Source organism: Felis catus, chromosome B3 (genome assembly GCF_018350175.1).
Source record: "Felis catus isolate Fca126 chromosome B3, F.catus_Fca126_mat1.0, whole genome shotgun sequence".
In the NCBI taxonomy this organism is placed as follows: domain Eukaryota; kingdom Metazoa; phylum Chordata; class Mammalia; order Carnivora; family Felidae; genus Felis; species Felis catus.
In genome coordinates, this window is record NC_058373.1 from 36,070,287 (window position 1) to 36,087,879 (window position 17,593).

General features: G+C 50.5%; 2 protein-coding genes across 27 annotated transcripts in view; one reads left to right on the top strand and one right to left on the bottom strand.

Annotated features, from left to right (window-relative positions):
• LOC105260622 overlaps window positions 1-14,121 on the top strand; it is a 66,506-nt gene extending 52,385 nt beyond the window's left edge. For 5 of the 14 annotated variants that reach the window (XR_006599047.1, XR_002742873.2, XR_006599051.1 and 2 more), the window contains one exon: window positions 5,651-5,795. Coding sequence is in view for 3 of the 14 variants with exons in the window: in XM_045059112.1 (XP_044915047.1) it covers window positions 1-371 (371 nt within the window). In the remaining 11 variants the exon portion in view is untranslated. Of the gene's footprint in view, window positions 1,108-5,650; window positions 5,796-8,630; window positions 8,769-12,920 lie in introns of those variants that run through there. The other 9 variants (XR_006599048.1, XR_002742870.2, XR_006599053.1 and 6 more) reach the window with 6 other exon arrangements.
• PAQR5 (progestin and adipoQ receptor family member 5) overlaps window positions 5,594-17,593 on the bottom strand; it is a 74,462-nt gene continuing 62,462 nt past the window's right edge. For 10 of the 13 annotated variants that reach the window (XM_045059104.1, XM_045059110.1, XM_045059108.1 and 7 more), the window contains 5 exons: window positions 17,155-17,297; window positions 15,535-15,646; window positions 14,553-14,649; window positions 12,108-12,249; window positions 5,594-8,840 (listed from right to left, as the gene is read on the bottom strand). In XM_045059104.1, coding sequence (XP_044915039.1) covers window positions 8,599-8,840; window positions 12,108-12,249; window positions 14,553-14,649; window positions 15,535-15,646; window positions 17,155-17,297 — 736 coding nt within the window. In that variant the 3' untranslated portion in view covers window positions 5,594-8,598. Of the gene's footprint in view, window positions 8,841-12,107; window positions 12,250-14,552; window positions 14,650-15,534; window positions 15,647-16,418; window positions 16,466-17,154; window positions 17,298-17,593 lie in introns of all 13 variants that reach the window. The other 3 variants (XR_006599045.1, XR_006599046.1, XM_023255120.2) reach the window with 3 other exon arrangements.

Below are 17,593 nucleotides of genomic sequence, written 5' to 3' on the forward strand. Positions count from 1 at the left end.
GCGACCGCGGGAGTGAAGCGCGAGTTGTCTGCGTCTCCGGGCTGCGCTCAGATGTAATGAAGTCCATCCCCTTCCATTTTCCCATGAGGAAACTGAAGGCTTATTTTACTACAGTCCAAGAAGTCCAACGGAAGGGCCAGTCCAGCGTGCATTCAGAGGTCAGCGGGGTTCCCGCACAGGAGTGTCCTATTGTGCGGTGCCCTGCACAGCCATACTCCGCGTCTGGCTTCCATATCACCACATCATGTTGGCGTCCTCTCCCCGCTTCACGTTTCCTGGGTTCTCCCTCCCTGGTTCCTCCAGCTCTATCTTATATATACATTCTCTTATCAAATTATTTTCTCTTTTATCACAGTCTTAACAGTGTTTGATCCTGAGCATTGCTAAAAAGAAAACCACTGGCCCAAGATGGAGTCCCTTATGCTATGCCAGGTCACCAAACCGGGGCTTAATATCTTAATATCTTAATGTCTTAATATCACCTAAGTGTAGTTTCTACCCCTCCCATAAACGTACTCTGAACCGGTCAGTCAGGAACTTTCTGGTCCGCACCAGCGAGGTAATCTGTCGCAGGGGCCCTCTCCGTCTCCCCTCTTCCCCTGCCCCCTACCAAAGGAAGATGAGATGACCTTCCAAATAAGACCCCTGCCCTCCCCGCTTAGGGATGGTGACCTGGCCTGAAACAATCCTGGCTTTTCTTTTACCAGTAACTTCCTTACCCTACCCTCCTTCCTATGGAAGCCTTACATTTTGTGCGGCTCCTGGGAGCATCTCTCTGCTTGCTAGATGGGATACTGCCCCATTCATGAATCGCTTAATAAAACCACCTTGATCTTTTAGATCCCTCGGGTGAATTTTTAACAGCCTATAGAGATGAATAAAGTTTGGTCCTCACTCTTGAGGAGCAATGTCCATCCACTCTTTTCTAAGATGAACTAATTCTATCCCATGTCAACATTTGTCACTAACCTCATGACTGTCAAATCTGCATCTACATCTGTGCTCTCATGGGAGTCTAGTCCCAGCTCCTCAACCAGACACCAGTTAAATGGACAAAATTTAACATCCTTGGCCCATATTATGTGACATAAAGATGGTTTTTCCTAATGCTTTTATTGCTTTGTTTGTTGTTAGAGGACAGGTTGGGACCTGTATTATTTAGGAATTAGGCGTGGCCATTTGACTACTTCTTAGTTACCCTGCAATCTGGCGTTGGCCTCAGTCTCTCCATTAGAACTCTTCTCACTGAGACCACCACCTCCTTGATGCTAAATCTAATTGACCCTTCCATGCCCTTCTCTTGGCCTCTCAACAGCACCGAAAATATTTCTCATTCCTCTCTTACTATGTCTTCATTTTCCTCTCTGAGATCTCTAAGCGCCCCTCTTTCGCGGAACTCATTTGTGAGTTCCTTTTTCGTGTGTGCGTAAATGTCGTAGCTTAGGGTTTTGACCTGGTCTCCACTTAGTGAGGACTCTCCTCAGGCACTCCCAGCCACTCCTGCGGCTTCACCCACAACAATCACATTTGTTCTTCTGAGCTCCAGACATCCTCCGCTTGGGTGTCCCACAGGCACCTCATACCTAAGGCGCCCTAATCTCTTACCCCGAGCCTGCTCCCCCTCAGTGGATGGGTGATACACCATCTACCCGGCCACCCAAGCCAGAGTCCCAGGTGCCATCTTGGACTTTTGCCTCTCCTTCTGTCCCAACATCCACTCACCACATCTTGACAGTTCTACCTACCAAAGAGCCTTCACACCTCTCAAACGCTGCTCTCTATCCCCTTGGCTACTCCTGTCATTTGTCTGGACGACTGCAACAGTACCCTAACAGGCTTTCCTGCTGCTGCCTTCCAAATCTGCAGCCCGTTCACCTCTAAACCACAGATCTAGTCATGTCACTCCCCTGTGTAATGCTCGTCACACTGCAGGAGCTCCCCAGCGCCGCACACCCTCAAAGGGCCCTGAGCCTCTTCCTCTCCAAGCCCATCCCTTATCATGACCCCCTGCACACACTCCCTCCGCTGACAAGCTCTCCTCCCCGCCTTATTATGCCTCCTTATTCTCAGTTCTCAGCAGACCTTCTGCCAACGACTTGCCCCCGGATGCTAGATCCCTACTATGTACCCCCAGTCCCCTCCACCCTGCCAGCAAGCTGTTGGTTTGCTCCAGAGCGCCCGTCCCGGTTTGCTCACTGTTCCTCTACTAGCTTATCCCCACAGGCTCACTAGGTGGCACTGTGGCACCCTTAGTGCCGCGCCATGGAGGCCCCCTGGTAACTGGGAGGAATGGATGAATCCATCCCAGTGGAGGACCCAGTTCCATCAAGCGCCACCCCAGCTTTTCTTCAGGCCACTTTCTTCTTTCTCCCTCGCCTCTACCCGTACTAAAGCTCTCTAGCTTGTTTGCTTTAAAATAGAAAATAGAATAAAAACCGTCACCTCACACCTAACACGTTCTTCTCTCTCCCCTGCCTTCCTCTCCCCTCTTCCCCCCCTCCCCTCCCAACGGGCTCCCCATAGGCAGTAAAAGATTTGCATTTTCCCCTAGAATTAGAGATCCAGACCAGGGGGAAGGGTAAGAGATGGGGAGGGAGTAGAACACGGAGGCTTCTACCAAAGTCAGGGTTATGGAGGTACATTCTGTATCCAGCAAAATCCACCCTTCTTGGTTGTACCGTGTGCATGGATTTAACAAACACACCATCCTGTAACCACCGCCACCATCACTGCAAAACTTTCTTTGTGCTGCATTTTTGTAGTCCATCACCTTCCTCTACCCCCAGCCCTCGGCCAGCGCTTTTCTCACTTCCTCCCTTAGAGTCTTATCTGTTCCAGAATGTCTCTTCTTTAGCTGGGCAAAATGCTCTGGAGATTCAACGCTTTTGAGTTGCACGTATCGATACCGTGTTTCCTTTTTACTGCTAAGTAGTAAATCCCCTGTAGGAATGCATGACAGCTCATCCATCCGCTAGCCCCTTGGATGTTCAGGTCGTTTTCACTTTTAGGCAATTATGAATGAAACTGGTATAATTATTTGCATAAAGGTCTTTATGCAGATAGGGATCTTCATTTCCCTTGGGTGGGATTGCTGGTCTGACGGTAAGTATAACTTTCTAAGACACTGCCAAACTGGACTGGAGGGTCCTATGCAAATCACTGGAGAGAGGCTGACCCTACACGGATGGAAACCAATATGATTAACCCAAACACCCACACGAACAGCTGTGGGAACCTTGTAACAGCCAGTGACCGGAAAGGGCTGAGGTCTAGCGTGTTTGAGGGAAGGTGGTAAAAATGAGGACAGGATGACTGTGATACACCCAACACTCCATGCGAGGAGCTGTCTCCCTGACCCTCCCTGCTGTTCACACTCAAGAGCTTAGGCTGCATCATCTCACATCCACAGGCCATGTGACTCTCCCCAGGCCATTTGAAAATGAATGGATGTTAATGTTTTACATACTCAAAAGACAATAAAATCAGCAAGCTGGGGGGGGGGGGGTGCTGTAGAATTGATACAAAAAGAAACAAATGATCTGAACCATATTTCAAATGAGTAACATACACATAAAGGGGCCATAACTAAGCCAAGTAATTTAGACTATTGAGACTATATGCCCTCAGGCTCCAGACAAAAAGAACTTGAAACATATATTGGATTCTAATTAGCAAGCCTTTTTGCCGACGTGGGTTAGTAATTTTGAAATGACATTCTGTACGTTCTAAGATTGAGCAAATAATATATTGTGGATAATGGGAGCCAAGTTTCTCTCTGTTAGAGATGAGAGTTATATACATATCAAAAGGGGGAAGGATGAAAAGTACCTGGGAATTGTTTTTTAAGATTTTATTTTTAAGTAATATCTACACCCAACATGGGGCTTAAAACTACCATCCCGAGATGGATAGTCACATGCTCTACCAACTAAGCCAGCCAGATACCCCAGTACCTGGGGATTTTTCATACTACTCAATGTTTTTCCAAATCTGAAAAAAAAAAAAAAAAAAAAAAAAGAATGGTTGGACTAGTGTTTTCTTAAATTGCCTTATATTAAAAAGCACTTGGGGGGCACCTGGGTGGTTCAGTTGGTTAGCTTCCAACTTCAGCTCAGGTTATGATCTCACAGTTCATGAGTTCGAGCCCCGTGTCAGGCTCTGTGCTGACAGCTCAGAGCCTGGAACTTGCTTTGGAGTCTCTCTCTCTCTCTCTCTCTCTCTCTCTCTGCCCCTCCCCCACTCACACGGTCTCTTTCAATAAATAAACATTAAAAAAATTTTTTTAATTGGGGCTTTTGATAAAAATGTAAAACTCTAAGACTACTTTTCCCTCCCAAGGTATGCTGCCTCTGTCCATCTGACAATGTGCATTTTGCATCATCAAACACATTTAAAAATTTATTTATTTATTTATTTATTTATTTATTTTGAGAGAGTGAGCGAGCAAGTGCAAATGGGGAGGAGCAGAGAGAGAGAGAGAGAGAGAGAGAGAGAGAATCCCAAGCAAGCTCCACCCTGTCAGGGTAGAGCCCAACTCAGGGCTGAAACTCAAGAACCATGAGATCATGACAGGCAAAATCAAGAGTCGGAGGCTTAGCCAACTGATCCACCCAGGTGCCCCCATCATCAAACACATTTTCGAAACGCTGGATTAAATTATCTTTGAGGTACGTTGTTCCATGCTCTACAGGAGGCATGAATTAAGCCAATTTTAGAAATTTGTTGCCCAGAGTGAAGAGAATGGGGGTAACGACTCTCTATTTGCCTGAAATATATTTATTACAGAGTTGAAGCATTCATACAAGTACCAAGAGCCCAGAGGAAAGCCCCTTGGACAATCTCCTGGGAAGAACATGCAGGAGAAATTCCAGAATTCTTTGAAAGCCAAGTGATCCATACACTGTCTAGAGTTACACATTTGAGGAATAAGTGGCTTGATTTCCATCCTTCCGATAGGACCAAGTGCCTACTGGTCTGGGGGCCTTTGCCCATACACCATCTGACCGGAAACACCTACCCCACCACACACTGGCAGGGCTGGCCCCTTCTGCCCACCAAGGCTCTCGTCAAACGTCAACTTCTCAGAATGGCCATCCAATCTCACCTGCCCTATCCCACCCACCTCTATATCTTCACCAGGCTTCTCTTCTTTATAGCACTTACTGTTACCTGAATTTATCCATCTTTCCCTACTGACAGTCACAAGATTCACTCCATGCAGGAGTGTTCATTCCATATACACCAGGCACAAAATAAACATTCATTGAATGATTTAGCAATGTACACATGTACAGGAATCTATTTCTTAAATTTTTTAAGTTTGTTAATTTATTTTGAGAGAGAGACAGTGAGTGCACAAGCAGGGGAGGGGCAGAGAGAGAGAGAGAGAGAGAGAGAGAGAGAATCCCAAGCAGGCTCCACACCATGAGCGCAGAGCCCGATGCAGGGCTTGAACTCACAAATCATGAGATCATGACCTGAGCCGAGATCAAGAATCAGACGCTCACCCAACTGCACTCCCCAGGCGCCCCAGGAATCAATTTCTTATGATGAACAAACATGTTTACAGTGTGGTAGGTGAAACATAACCAAATCAAGTGGGAAACAGGCCTTTATTATAATAAAGTTTATTTTTTTTCCTCCCATACAGTTTAAGAAAACCAGACATCAGTGTAAGTTGGAGGAACAGCTGTGTTCAGAAATGGGTCTTTGCCTTTTCATCCACAATGGATTGTTGACCAGAAAATCAGAGGCCGGCATTCAACTAATATGTGATAAAGAGTTGTTACACAGTGTGAGTAGGTGTTTCATATAGTGCCATGGCCAAACAAATTTGGGACACAGCAGAGCCAAATGAAGGGTCTCTCCAACACATCTGATCACACTGATCCACTGCCCCTTGCCTTCCTTAGAACTTCTCACGTGAGCTGAGTTCCACAACAAACACTTTAAGACGGCAGCAGGTCAAACAGGTCACTTTGTACTCAAATGGTTTCCTAAAACCTCCCACTTCTCATTCCAATCAGTGACAGATTCGTTGCTCTCTAGAAACCGAGCAACGGAAAGCAAAGCTATGATGAGCGAAGGACCATGCGGTTAGCTAAACGGCCTCATTCGAGTACATTCAAGTTTTATCACCACTGTGGCATCTGGGAAATCTGGGGGGCAGTGTTTCTCATGCAGGGGGAGGAAGAAGAGGGTCATCCCATTAGGAGTTTGTCACCCCCCGCAAAATCCTTTTTGAGATCGTGCGGTGGCGAGCATTGCTACCGATGGGAGTATGGCACATTTCCAAGGTGTATTGAGACAATAAAAACCTGAGGGCCGCTACATGAAAAGACACCTTCCCAGGGAGCTCTCCAGCTCACCCACTGCCAACCTTTTTGCCTTTCCTTTTTGACTTTGGCTTAAGCAAACCCACATTACACTTATTACCTAATGGTAATTAATACTTTTGAACCCACTGTCTGTATCTAGAAGCTTCCAAATCAGCCCATTGCAAACTGTCATCCAATCTTAATTTGTAACACTGTCCAAAAGTATACGGTGGGGCTGAGTTTGCCAAACGTATAAAAACATTATGAAACACTGGTCTTCTTTTGTTGATGTAACATTTTCTTTCCCATCATCAAGGATGGCGAAAAAGTCACATCACCCAAAATTAAATAATCTGAAGGTCCTTCAAATTAATCACCTATAACTTTCAACTATTTCTGAACTAAACAACCATTTTCCTCTCCCTAAACAAAAGAGATGTTAGAGAGCTTCATGTCTTTGGCACCTGCTAGAATAGGGTATTTAAACTCTGTGCCTTTTTGCAGCATAAAATTGAAGTTATAGCAAGGCGAAACGGGTGCCCACAGACCCTGCTGGAGTAAAATTCCACTAGGAGTGTCAGATTATCGCCCCAAACCGAATTTTGTCATGCAGCGGGCAATTAATGTACCAAAAATTTACCAGCCCATATAATTTTATCAGTCTACCTTTCCCCAGAGGAAGTAAATAAACAGTAAAACTAATGAAATCATATTTCTTGACCACTCTCAGCCAATATAAATTTTTACTTGTCCTCAGAGGGTTGGACGATGAGCTATTCGTGAGGCCATTCAAGTTTCTGGGCCAGTTAACCACAGAGGCAGTATTCTAAGTTTTGAGGGTGTTCCTGAGTCAGCAAAGAGGATCCTGCTTTGTGATGGACAGCCCCTCAAGTCATTAGCAAGTGCAGATCAGGGGTTGATGGGCGTCTGCTACAGTTTTGCATCAGCATTTCTGAACTCTCTGAAAACAGCACGAAATACTAAACTTTAACTCCTAAGGCAACAGATGAGAGAATGCTCACTGTGCTACTCTTGTGCAGAGTAGACAGCAGGGGATACATCCTTAGGTGGTGAGTTGCTGAAAATTAGGTCAACTGCAACAAAGCTGAGAGGCCCAGTGCCTTCTGGAACTCATGACGCCAGCATTTTTCCCATTTGGCCTGTGGCCCTTCTGCATTAGGATCACCTGGGGACTTCCTCAGATTCAGGGCAAATCTCCTCCAAAAGACCTACATCTTAAACTACTAACACAGAATCCCCTGATTTGGCCTGGGAATCCGCACTGGTCGCCAACTCACCAAATGTGTCTGATTCACAGCAAAGCTTGAGGATCACTGTAGTTGACCAACCCTTTACAAGGTCTTTGACATCCTCTGCCCAGGAACACTAAACTTTGCAGCACCTTTGAAATGCTGAAGCAATATTAAATGGATAGCATCCCCAAATAGAGCCATGCCATTGGTTTACACAGTGACAGATGAGCACAGCCAACTGGAATTAACTCAGCCGGCTCCCATGCCTCACACATTTGACCTGCACTGCATAATACTTTGCAGCATCGAATTGGCCACGAGAAAACAGAACAAAACAGAACACAGACACCCAGCCATGTGGCCTTTAGAAAAAAATCCAAATCCACGTGACATGGGAATTGGCACTTTAAGGCACAACAGACTTGTGGGAAAGAGGACTCTTCATTCATTCATTCCCTTCACTAGGTGGGGAAAGGAAGAAGCCCCCTCCCCAAACCAGGTCTCTTCATCCTGAAGTGTCTCCCCAGTCCCCAGGGTTCCCACAGACCCAGCTTCCTCTCACTCCACCCCCTCCACACCCCCCGCTGATCTTTCTGGCTCATTCTCCTCCCACCGTGGAGGTCTTGGCAAGAGCTGTGCCACGTGGGACTCAACAAATGAAGCAGGGTCCGTTTTCAAAGAGTAACACTACAAGAGTAGTAAAGCCTCATCCGGCCACTTAATGGGAAGGCTTCTAACTGCCTTATTTTAAATAAATTTAAGACTTAATGAACTATTAAGGATTCGCCTGAACAAGGACTTACTTGAACCCATCTTCCCCTTTTAAAATCACAATGATAGAATAAGTGCACATTGAGAGACATTTCCCCAGTTAAATACCTTATTGACATGAACGCACTCAAAAATGCCAAGACATCAACCACCGTGAATATTTTAGACCTTGGTAAACAGGTACCACTAGGCACTTATGGTGCTTCGGAGGTTGTAGCTTAATGTTGACATCTGGCATGAAAAGCTTATGGTCTGAATCATGTTTCTTTTTTATGTAATTCTGGCTCAGGAATCCGATACAGAGCAGCTGAGAAATAAATTATGTTGCTGAGGCTGAAGATGAGGCACAGAAGTACAGCTCCGGCTATCTGAGGGAAAGACAGGGGCCTGGAGTTGGCCAAGAGCCATTCCCTCCTCAGAGTCTTGTCCAGAACAATGGCTTCCATCTGCAGGTGTGTGGCCAGGATCACACACACGTGGAACAGCTGGTGACTGTGACCTACGGCGAACACAGAAAAGGCTGCCAGGATCAGCAACAAAAAACGAACAGGGGCCCCTGGGTGGCGCAGATGGTTAAGCTTCCAACTCTTGATTTCGACTCAGGTCATGATCTCACAGTTTGTGAGTTCGAGCCCCGCATTGGGTTCTGCGCTGACAGGTTAGAGCCTGCTGGGGATTCTCTCTCTCTCCCTCTCTCTCTGCCCCTCCTGTATCTCTCTCTCTCTCTCTCTCTCAAAATAAATAAACTTTTTTTTTTTTAAGGAATAGACTGCTGATACTGTTCCATGGTGTATAGGCTAAAAACATTATGCTGGGTAAAGAAGCTAGACACAAGGGACCACATATTGTCAGAATCCATTTATATCAAATGTCCAGGAAAGGCAAATCCACAGACACAAAGTAGGTTAGTAGTTTCTTCAGGCAGGGGGTAGGAATCAGGATTAATAAGACATGGGCAGGAGGGATCTTACCGGGGTGATGATCATGTTCTAAAACTCATTTGCGATGATGGGGATTCAATTTGGGGGATAACTAAAAATATCACTGAATTGTATCCTTGAAATCAGGGAACCATGTGATACGTAAAATATGCCTCAATACATTTATTTGTTTTTTAAATGTTTGTTAATTTTTGAGACAGCATAAGCAGGGGAAGGGCAGAGAGAGAGGAAGACAGAGAATCCCAAGCAGGTTCCACACTGACAGCACAGAGCCCTACAAGGGGCCTGAAATCGCGAACCATGAAATCGTGACCTGAGCCGAAACCAAGATTCTGATGCTCAACCAACTGAGCCACCCAGGCGCCCCAGCATTTTTTTTTTAATGCAGTGTGAGAAAAATTAAAAGGCCCGAGTACATTTTTTCAACTTTCCACCAGTCCTGTTTTTCACACGAAGTCTGGCATCATGTTCTCCCAAAGTTCACCTCTTCAGAACCAGCACTCATCAGCTCCAATTCTGAGGCCAACGGAGAAGCCAACCAGACTTTCTATTGGCCAGTTACAAGGTAGCCCTCTCCTTACTGCTGGTTAATCCCAGACATGACCAGGGGCTCTTCCTCCCTGATGACCTTCAGGACCTTGGCTCACCAGCTATGTGTCCACAGAGGGGAGGACCCAGCAGAGGGGGGTGGTAGTGGGCGGGAACACGCTGAGTTGGTAGTGATGAGAAAAAGAGTTCATTGCCCAGGGCCGAGGACTGTTTGCGGGACAACCCTCAGAAATCAGAAGATGAGAACAAAGACAGCATGTGTCATGGGCTGAGCTGTGTCGCCCTTCCCCCAGTTCCAAATGTTGAAGTCCCAATGCCCAGTACCTCAGAATGTGACCGTATCTGGAGACAGGATCTTTTATTATTTTAAGTTTATATATTTATTTTGAGAGAGAGAGGGAGAGAGGCAGAGGGAGGGGCAGAGAGAGAGAGAGAGGGGGAGAGAGAGAAAATCCCAAGCAGGCTCTGTGCCATTGACAGCAGTGAGCCTGATGTGGGGCTTGAACTCACGAACCACAAGATCATGACCTGACACTCAACTGACCGAGCCACCCAGGTGCCCTGTGACTGGTACCCTTCTAAGAGGAGGAAGTTAGGACCTGGGCATGAATGTACACAGAGGAAAGACCACGTGAGGAGAGACAGAGAAGACGGCCGTCCGCAAGCCAGGGAGAGAGCCAGGAGAGAGATGGACCCATCCCCCACCTTGGTCTCAGCCTCCAAAATTATGAGAAAATGCATTTCTGTTGTTTAAGCCACTCAGTCTGTGATTCTTTGTTATGGCAGTCCTAGCAAACAGATACAACACAAGAGTTAAGGATTCTCTTTCATTAAAAGAAAGAGAGAGAGAGAGAGAGAGATTCCCGCAATCTGGCTGGACAGGAATATGGAGGAACTTCCTACGGGCAGGGCCAGCGCTAACCAGTCAGCACTCTGCCCCACGTCAGAGAGGGAGTCCCACATCTGGCAGACCCCATTATTGTGGGACGGCTCATTTTCCAAACCCGTTGTTAATGACCTGTCATTAACAGTTGTCTGGCAAATGTCCGGCCAATGGAGGGGTGTCTCTGGGTTCTGTTCCCCTAGGCCCAAAAGAGTGGGATTAAAGTGAATAAATGAAATGTTATTAAGACACCAGGGAGTTGGTAAAACAACGCCAGGGCTATTTTTCCCTGCAGTCCCCGGACTTCATTTACAACCACCGATACTTTGTCTAGGTGGGGCTCGGGAGGTGGACAGGGCTCCTGTAGACAAGTTCCAACTCCGTGGCCCTCTCGTCTCCCCCGCCCCCTCACCTTTTTGTTTGAAATTTACCCTCCAAGCATTTTGGTCCTTGGCATCCCTTCTGGTAGGACAGAATGGAAGTAAAGGAGATGAAGCTCCTTTCAGAGCCAATAAAGCAAATCTGGCCACATGTCTTAGGTGGGAGGAGATGGAAAAAATCACTGGAGAAATGGGCTTGGGGAGAACCAGGGTCCCTGCCCACCACTTAAGGATAAGGGCTGACCCCTGAACCCCCATGACAGCGTATCTAGGGAGCGCTCATCTCAAGGAGTCCTCAGCGTCACCAGAAGTGGCCCAAGGGTCCCTCCTCCAGCCAGTGCCCGGCCCACTTCCCTAGACAAAGAGGGAAGGCGCTCTCCCAGCAGGTAGAAGTCCTCTGGCTCTGACAGCTCCTCTCCAGCACGGAGAGCGTGCTCTCTAACGGCGGTGAGCTCAGGTTCCCCTGGAGAGTCACCCAGCCTCTGAGTGAGACGCCCCGAGCTTCTGGTTCGGGATGTCCGGGGGCCTGAGAATCTTGAGAATTCCCAGATAATGCTAAATGCTGATGCTCCAGGGGCCACACCTGAGAACCAAGACTCCTGGCCCCACTGCAGCCGCCTGAACGAGACGAAGACACGCTCCCCTCCTTGGCACAGCCCCTGCCATCTGTCAGCCTCGGGGCCACCTGCACTCGGTCTGTCTTGTTCCTCTCCAGGGCTGCCCTCGATGTCCATTTAATCCTGGGATTTCATCTTCGGGGTAATAACGGGACTCCCTAGGCCCCGTAGCCCATAGGAATGCCTTAGAATCCTAGATGCACCTGTTCTCCATCCTCCCATCCTACCTGGCCATTTGCTGGCCTCCACTGCCTTACAGTTTCACTTCCCTTGGCCTGCTCCTAGAGAAGCCCCTGGGGAATTGCGTCTCTCCATGCCCCTGCTTCCCCTTCGAGACCGAGACCGCATGCACTGGCGTCCCGGTGGCAGGGAGACAGGGGGCCGCCGCGCACTCACCGATGTAGTCGAAGCGGCCAGGCGCCAGGCGCTCTGGCAGGTGTGCGGAGTAGAAGAAAGAGGCCAGGAGGGTCATGGCCGTGTGCTTCTGGTGGTACAAGGCGGCTTCATTCTGCGCACCGTCCCCCGAAAGCAGGAACAGCTGCAGGGATTCAGAGGAACATCAGGTCTCGAGAGGAGGCCCCCTTCCTTCTCATCACCCGAAGCCATCTCTGCACACGCGTGCGGGCACCACGGGCCAAGGCCCTCACCTCCTTGGTCTGTGGCTTGGAAGGGGAACTCTCAGGGACCGTGGGAGCAGAATCCCTATTCCTTTTTTTTTTAATATTAAAAAAATTTTTTTTTAGGTTTAGAGAGAGAGAGAGAGTGCAGGGGAGGGGCAGAGAGAAAGGGAGAGAGAGAATCCCAAGCAGGCTCCGCACTGTTAGCACAGAGCCCAATGCGGGGCTCAAAGTCACAAACTGCGAGATTATGACCTGGGCCGAAATCAAGAGTCGGACGGACACTTAACCGACTGTGGCACCTAGGTGCCCCTTAATATTTTTTTTAATGTTTATTCATTTTTGTGTGAGAGAGAGAGCGCAAATAGGGGAGGGGCAGAGAGAGAAAGAGACCCAGAATCCGAAGCAGGCTCCCAGGCTCTGAGCTGTCAGCACAGAGCCCGAACCGGGTCTCGAACTCACAAACCATGAGATTATGACCTGAGCCGAAGTCAGATGCTTAACCAACTGAGCCACCCAGGCTCCCCCATAATTCTGACTGTGATCTTTTGAGAGACCCAAGGCAACTGTATTTTATTTTTTCTCCCCCCAGGGCAGCTGTATTTTAATCCTCCAAATGTCCATAAAGCCTTTTGAGTTGTTTAATTACGAAAGAAAAGGAAAGAAATCAAGGAAAAGGAAAAGAAAAATCCTACTAGATCTATTTGCTACTCTTTTGTCTGGGGGTAAAATGTAAGTATAGTAAAAAGTGGTCTAGTCACCCTTGAACTCACTTCTCACCAGCGCATCCCCTGATTTCAAGCTCCTAATTAAGGCTTTAAAGCCTAGAAATCCCTGGAAGGCCTTTCTGAGTCATCAAAACGTGTTAATTACAGCCATTATCCTGTTTGAGAGCTAAGTATAGTTTTTGTATTACCGTTATAATGACAGCAGCCATCACTTACCTAGGGCACTAAGCCAGCCTTTTATTTGCACAATTTCATCACGGCCTCAACAACTACCAAAACATCCCACTTTGCCGATGCGGAAGCTGGGCCAGAGGGTGACTTGCAAACCACCCATCAGCAGTGAAGTCAGGCTGTGGATCCAGGCAGGCTGATTCCAGAACCGGTGCTCGTCAACCTCCCCGCGCTCGCGATCAGACCTCCCGGCCCCTCCTCCGCCCCCTGTCTGACTCAGCTGGTGCTCCTAATAACGCAGACCTGTGCTATGCGATTTGGTGGCATGTGGGAACGGCTGGCTCTCTGCTCTGGTTTCCTATGGCCGTTCTGTGTCGTCGAGGAAGGAGTCAGGGGAATGGGCCGCACCCACGCCTCTGGGTCTCCCCCCACCCCAGGCTCACACAGGTGGCGCCGGCTCTGGCCCTCCCCTTCGGTCCCTGACTTGCGCATCAAACTTCAAGCTGCCCCTGGGAGGGAAACGCCACTCACTAGGTGCAGGCCCTCTGCCGGGCATTGCTGAGCCCTCCGATCTGATTTGATTAAGCCCCTCTACCCCTCTGTGCGGGAGAGGATGTCAGCCTCATTAACAGATGAAGAAACTGAGGCTCAGAGAGATCAGGTGCATTCCCTCAGGTCACAGAGCCAGTGCGCGCTGGGATTTGAACTCAGGTCCATCCGATTTGTGAGTGCCTCTCCCCTTTCTTGTGTCCCTCCTACACCCCCTTCCTTCATGTTCTCCAATTCCCATCTATCTTACGACCTTCATGTATCCTTTTTCCTTCGCTGCTAGTATGTTAGTTGATGATAATACAGAATAAATGCATTTAGTGGCCACTTGCCACGAGCCAGCGATCTCATGTAATCTTCCCCGCGGTCTGATGAAAGCAGGTGTTATTACCATGCCCATTTTACAGAGGGGGACATCAAGGCACAGAGATGGTACCTAACTGGCCCAAAGTCTTACAGCGAGTACGTATTAGAGCTTTGCCCCCAGAGCCTGCTTTCCTGGTCACCGCACTAAACCCCAGGCTGCCTCCCCTTCCCAGCCCTCCACGACTGCGTCTGAGCCCCCAGTCAGTGCTGGCCATTGACGCATCCCCTGTGGTTTGCCAGGGCCTTCATTCTCCTGCTGTGTCCTAACTACTAAGGGAGCCCCTGGGTCGTGCCTCCCACGTCCGTCCCTCGCAGTGACCAGCATGGCGCTCCGAGCCCCGGGAGCTCAGGAAGCAGTAGATTCCCTGGTGTTGCCAACAGGCAGAGAAAAGACGGAGCCGGGCCCTTACCCTGTAGAAGATGGGAAGGGAGTCCCAGGTGTAGGGATAAGCAAAGGCAAGGACGCGAAGCATCTTGCAGAGCCCGGGCTTCTGGATTTCAAGAAACCTAAAGCGGGGAAGGAAAGGGGGAAGACGTTGGACCGAAAACGGTTTCCGTGAATGACACACGTGCACGCACATGACAAATTACTGAGGGCAGGTCGTCCGCAGAAGAGAAGTCTTCTTGTACAACCTCCTCCGGAGGCCAGTGGCTCCCCCCCGCCGACGGGCCTCTTCCGCTTCTCCCAGCCCGACGGGAGTGACTCTGCCTTCGAGGAGAAAGGGTCTCAGGGGAAACCATCTCCTGGGGCCGCATCGTGAGGGGCAACGGTGTCCAAAGAAGCCAGGGAGGAGGTATTGGGCTGGGAAGGCCCTCTGGGAGGCAAGTTGTCGAACTGCCAAAGGGCCTTTTGGAAGTCCAGCAGCAACCAGGGTGGGTAGACGTGGGGGGCGTGGGGGGCCCCCAGCCCGGGCTCCGGGGGCGAGCACGGCTGTGAAGGAGCCGATGTCAGCTGCCCCGGGTGCGTGCTGTGCCAAAGCCCTTGGTTCGGTGAAGTCTTTAATGACTTTGAGAGACTTCCGGAATACTCGGTACCACACGCAGGGACGCTGGCCTGGGGAAACCGAGTAAACGTGGCCTTTCCCCCTCGTTCAGCAACACCCCGACCCGCCTCCAGTCCCAAGAGGAAGCCAACGTTAAAATGAGCGGTGCTGGGGCGCCTGGGTGGCGCAGTCGGTTAGGCGTCCGACTTCAGCCAGGTCACGATCTCGCGGTCCGTGAGTTCGAGCCCCGCGTCAGGCTCTGGGCTGATGGCCCAGAGCCTGGAACCTGTTCCCGATTCTGTGTCTCCCTCTCTCTCTGCCCCTCCCCCGTTCATGCTCTGTCTCTCTCTGTCCCAAAAATAAATAAACGTTGAAAAAAAAATTAAAAAAAAAAATGAGCAGTGCTGACCGTGGCAAAGACAGGTAGGTCCTCCTGGACAGAATGCGATGGGGCCTCTGCTGGCTCGGGGCCGGCAGCCCAGGGTGTGGGGACTCTGGCAGCACAGATGGCAGGCTGGACGCTGGGAGGACGTGAGAGGAGCGAGAAGAATGTCCACACAAAACCAGAGCCCTGAACTGGGGCTCAGGCGAGGGAGGGCTCACGCCCTGGGCCAGGGGGCTGTCGAGGCAGGGTGGCAGGGCAGGACCCCGCTTGGGTACCACTGGGTATCAGTGTGGGGGGGGGGGCGGGGCCCTCCCTCGGTGCCCCCAGGGCTGCAGGGTGAGGCCGGAGGTCCCCACAAAGGTGGGGTGCAGAGTCAGGGTGCCAGGACTGGTGGGGTGGCCGTCCCGGTGCAGCCAGTGAGGCAGTGGAGGCATTTGGCCCCTCTCAGCCCTTCCTGACGGGCCTGCCCCTCTTCACGCTCTCTGGCGAGAATGGAGTCTCCTCCCCACCCCTGGTCCCCAGACCCCCCAGTCCCAGCCCACAAGCCTGCCCTTTCCTCCACCAAACACAATCTGCCTCTCTGCTTAGCCCGCGCCCATCTCCCCATCCAGCCAGGTTCTTCCTGTCGCCACGGGCCGGTGTCATCACCTGTCACCTGCTGTCCCCCTGGCCGCTGTGTCGTGTCTAGCCCTCAGCAATGCCAAGCATGAGGATCCCTGCTCCAGAATAAGAGGCAGAGAAGCCCCACAGCCTCCAGCGATAGGCTCCGACTGCTCTCAAGCCCACGGCAGCACGTGTCCCCTTTCCTGACCCTGTCCTACATCAGACAAGCGCATGGCGGGCGCTGGGTAGAGAAGGAAGACAGGCTCCAGGAAAAGGAGGGAACGAAACAAGGGACAGCAACTTACGTCCCCCCGCAAACAGGAACCCCAGCCTTGGGAGTAAACCGCCGACCCTGGGAGAGGGGAAGAGACACCGTGCCATGATTTCCCACGCAGTTTCTGACCTGGACACCCTGGGTTCGAATCCTGCCTCCGCCCTTCATGATCATGTGGCCCCGGCAGGTGAGGTAACCTCTGCGCCCCTCCGAATCCTCGCGTGTGACACAGGGCCGACAACCCTACCCCCTCACGGGTTGGTTGCAAGCATCTGACGAGACGATACTGACGAGGGAGCTTACTCACATCACAGAGGAACACTCACGAAATGGAAGCTTTTACTAAAATGTGTGTCGTGGGACTCATTCTCTCCCCGTCCCCATCTTATAGCTACGCCGTAAGGAAAATGGGCACAGGCAGGTTCTGGGTGATTTGCCTAAAGTCAGAGGAGCTGATAAAGGGCAAAGCTAGGACGGAAACCCTGGGCCGTCTGGCTTCCACGTTTCACACCGCCGCCCCTCCGGGAGGCCGAGCAGGCCTCAGACCACAACCCAGCCTCCATCCTTGCCTGTACCCTCTGCCCCGGGGAGCAACTGGGACACACGCCCACTGCCCCAACAGCCGGAGTCCGTCTCAATAGCATCCGCGGTCTCCTGGCAAACCCGACCGCACGCCCGCTCCCTCCTGCCCCGTGCCCGGCACGGCCTATCCTTCCTGAGTTAGGGAGAGGCTCACCATAAAGCACGCTCTTTCTGTGACCACTTACACAGGAGGAAAGCTGGCTGTGGCCGGCGAGGGGCCATCCCCCAAACCATGGATTTCCCGTGACTTGAGACAACATTTCGCCCGGCCTGATAAAGTGCTTTCCCGGGGGCAAACGAACCAGCCTCTCCAGCTGCAAAGCCGAGTCTACAGAGAGAAAAAAAAAGGGAAAAAAAAAAAAGCAGAGCAGAAGAGAGACAGCAACAGAGAATAAAAGGCAGAAGGGCCAGCAGCCACAGACAGGGGCCTCCCACTACTAAGGTGCAGTTCCACATTTAGCCACAGGGTGTCGCTCCATCCAGAGATTCCCGGAAGGACGGGTGGGAGCCACAGAATCCTCCGAAAGCACCGGATGCCCCACCTGGTCTCCAAAGCCCCACCTGGTCAGACAGTCCCTACACCACAGAGTTGACAGGCCAGTTTACAGGGAGTCAGGCCTCGGC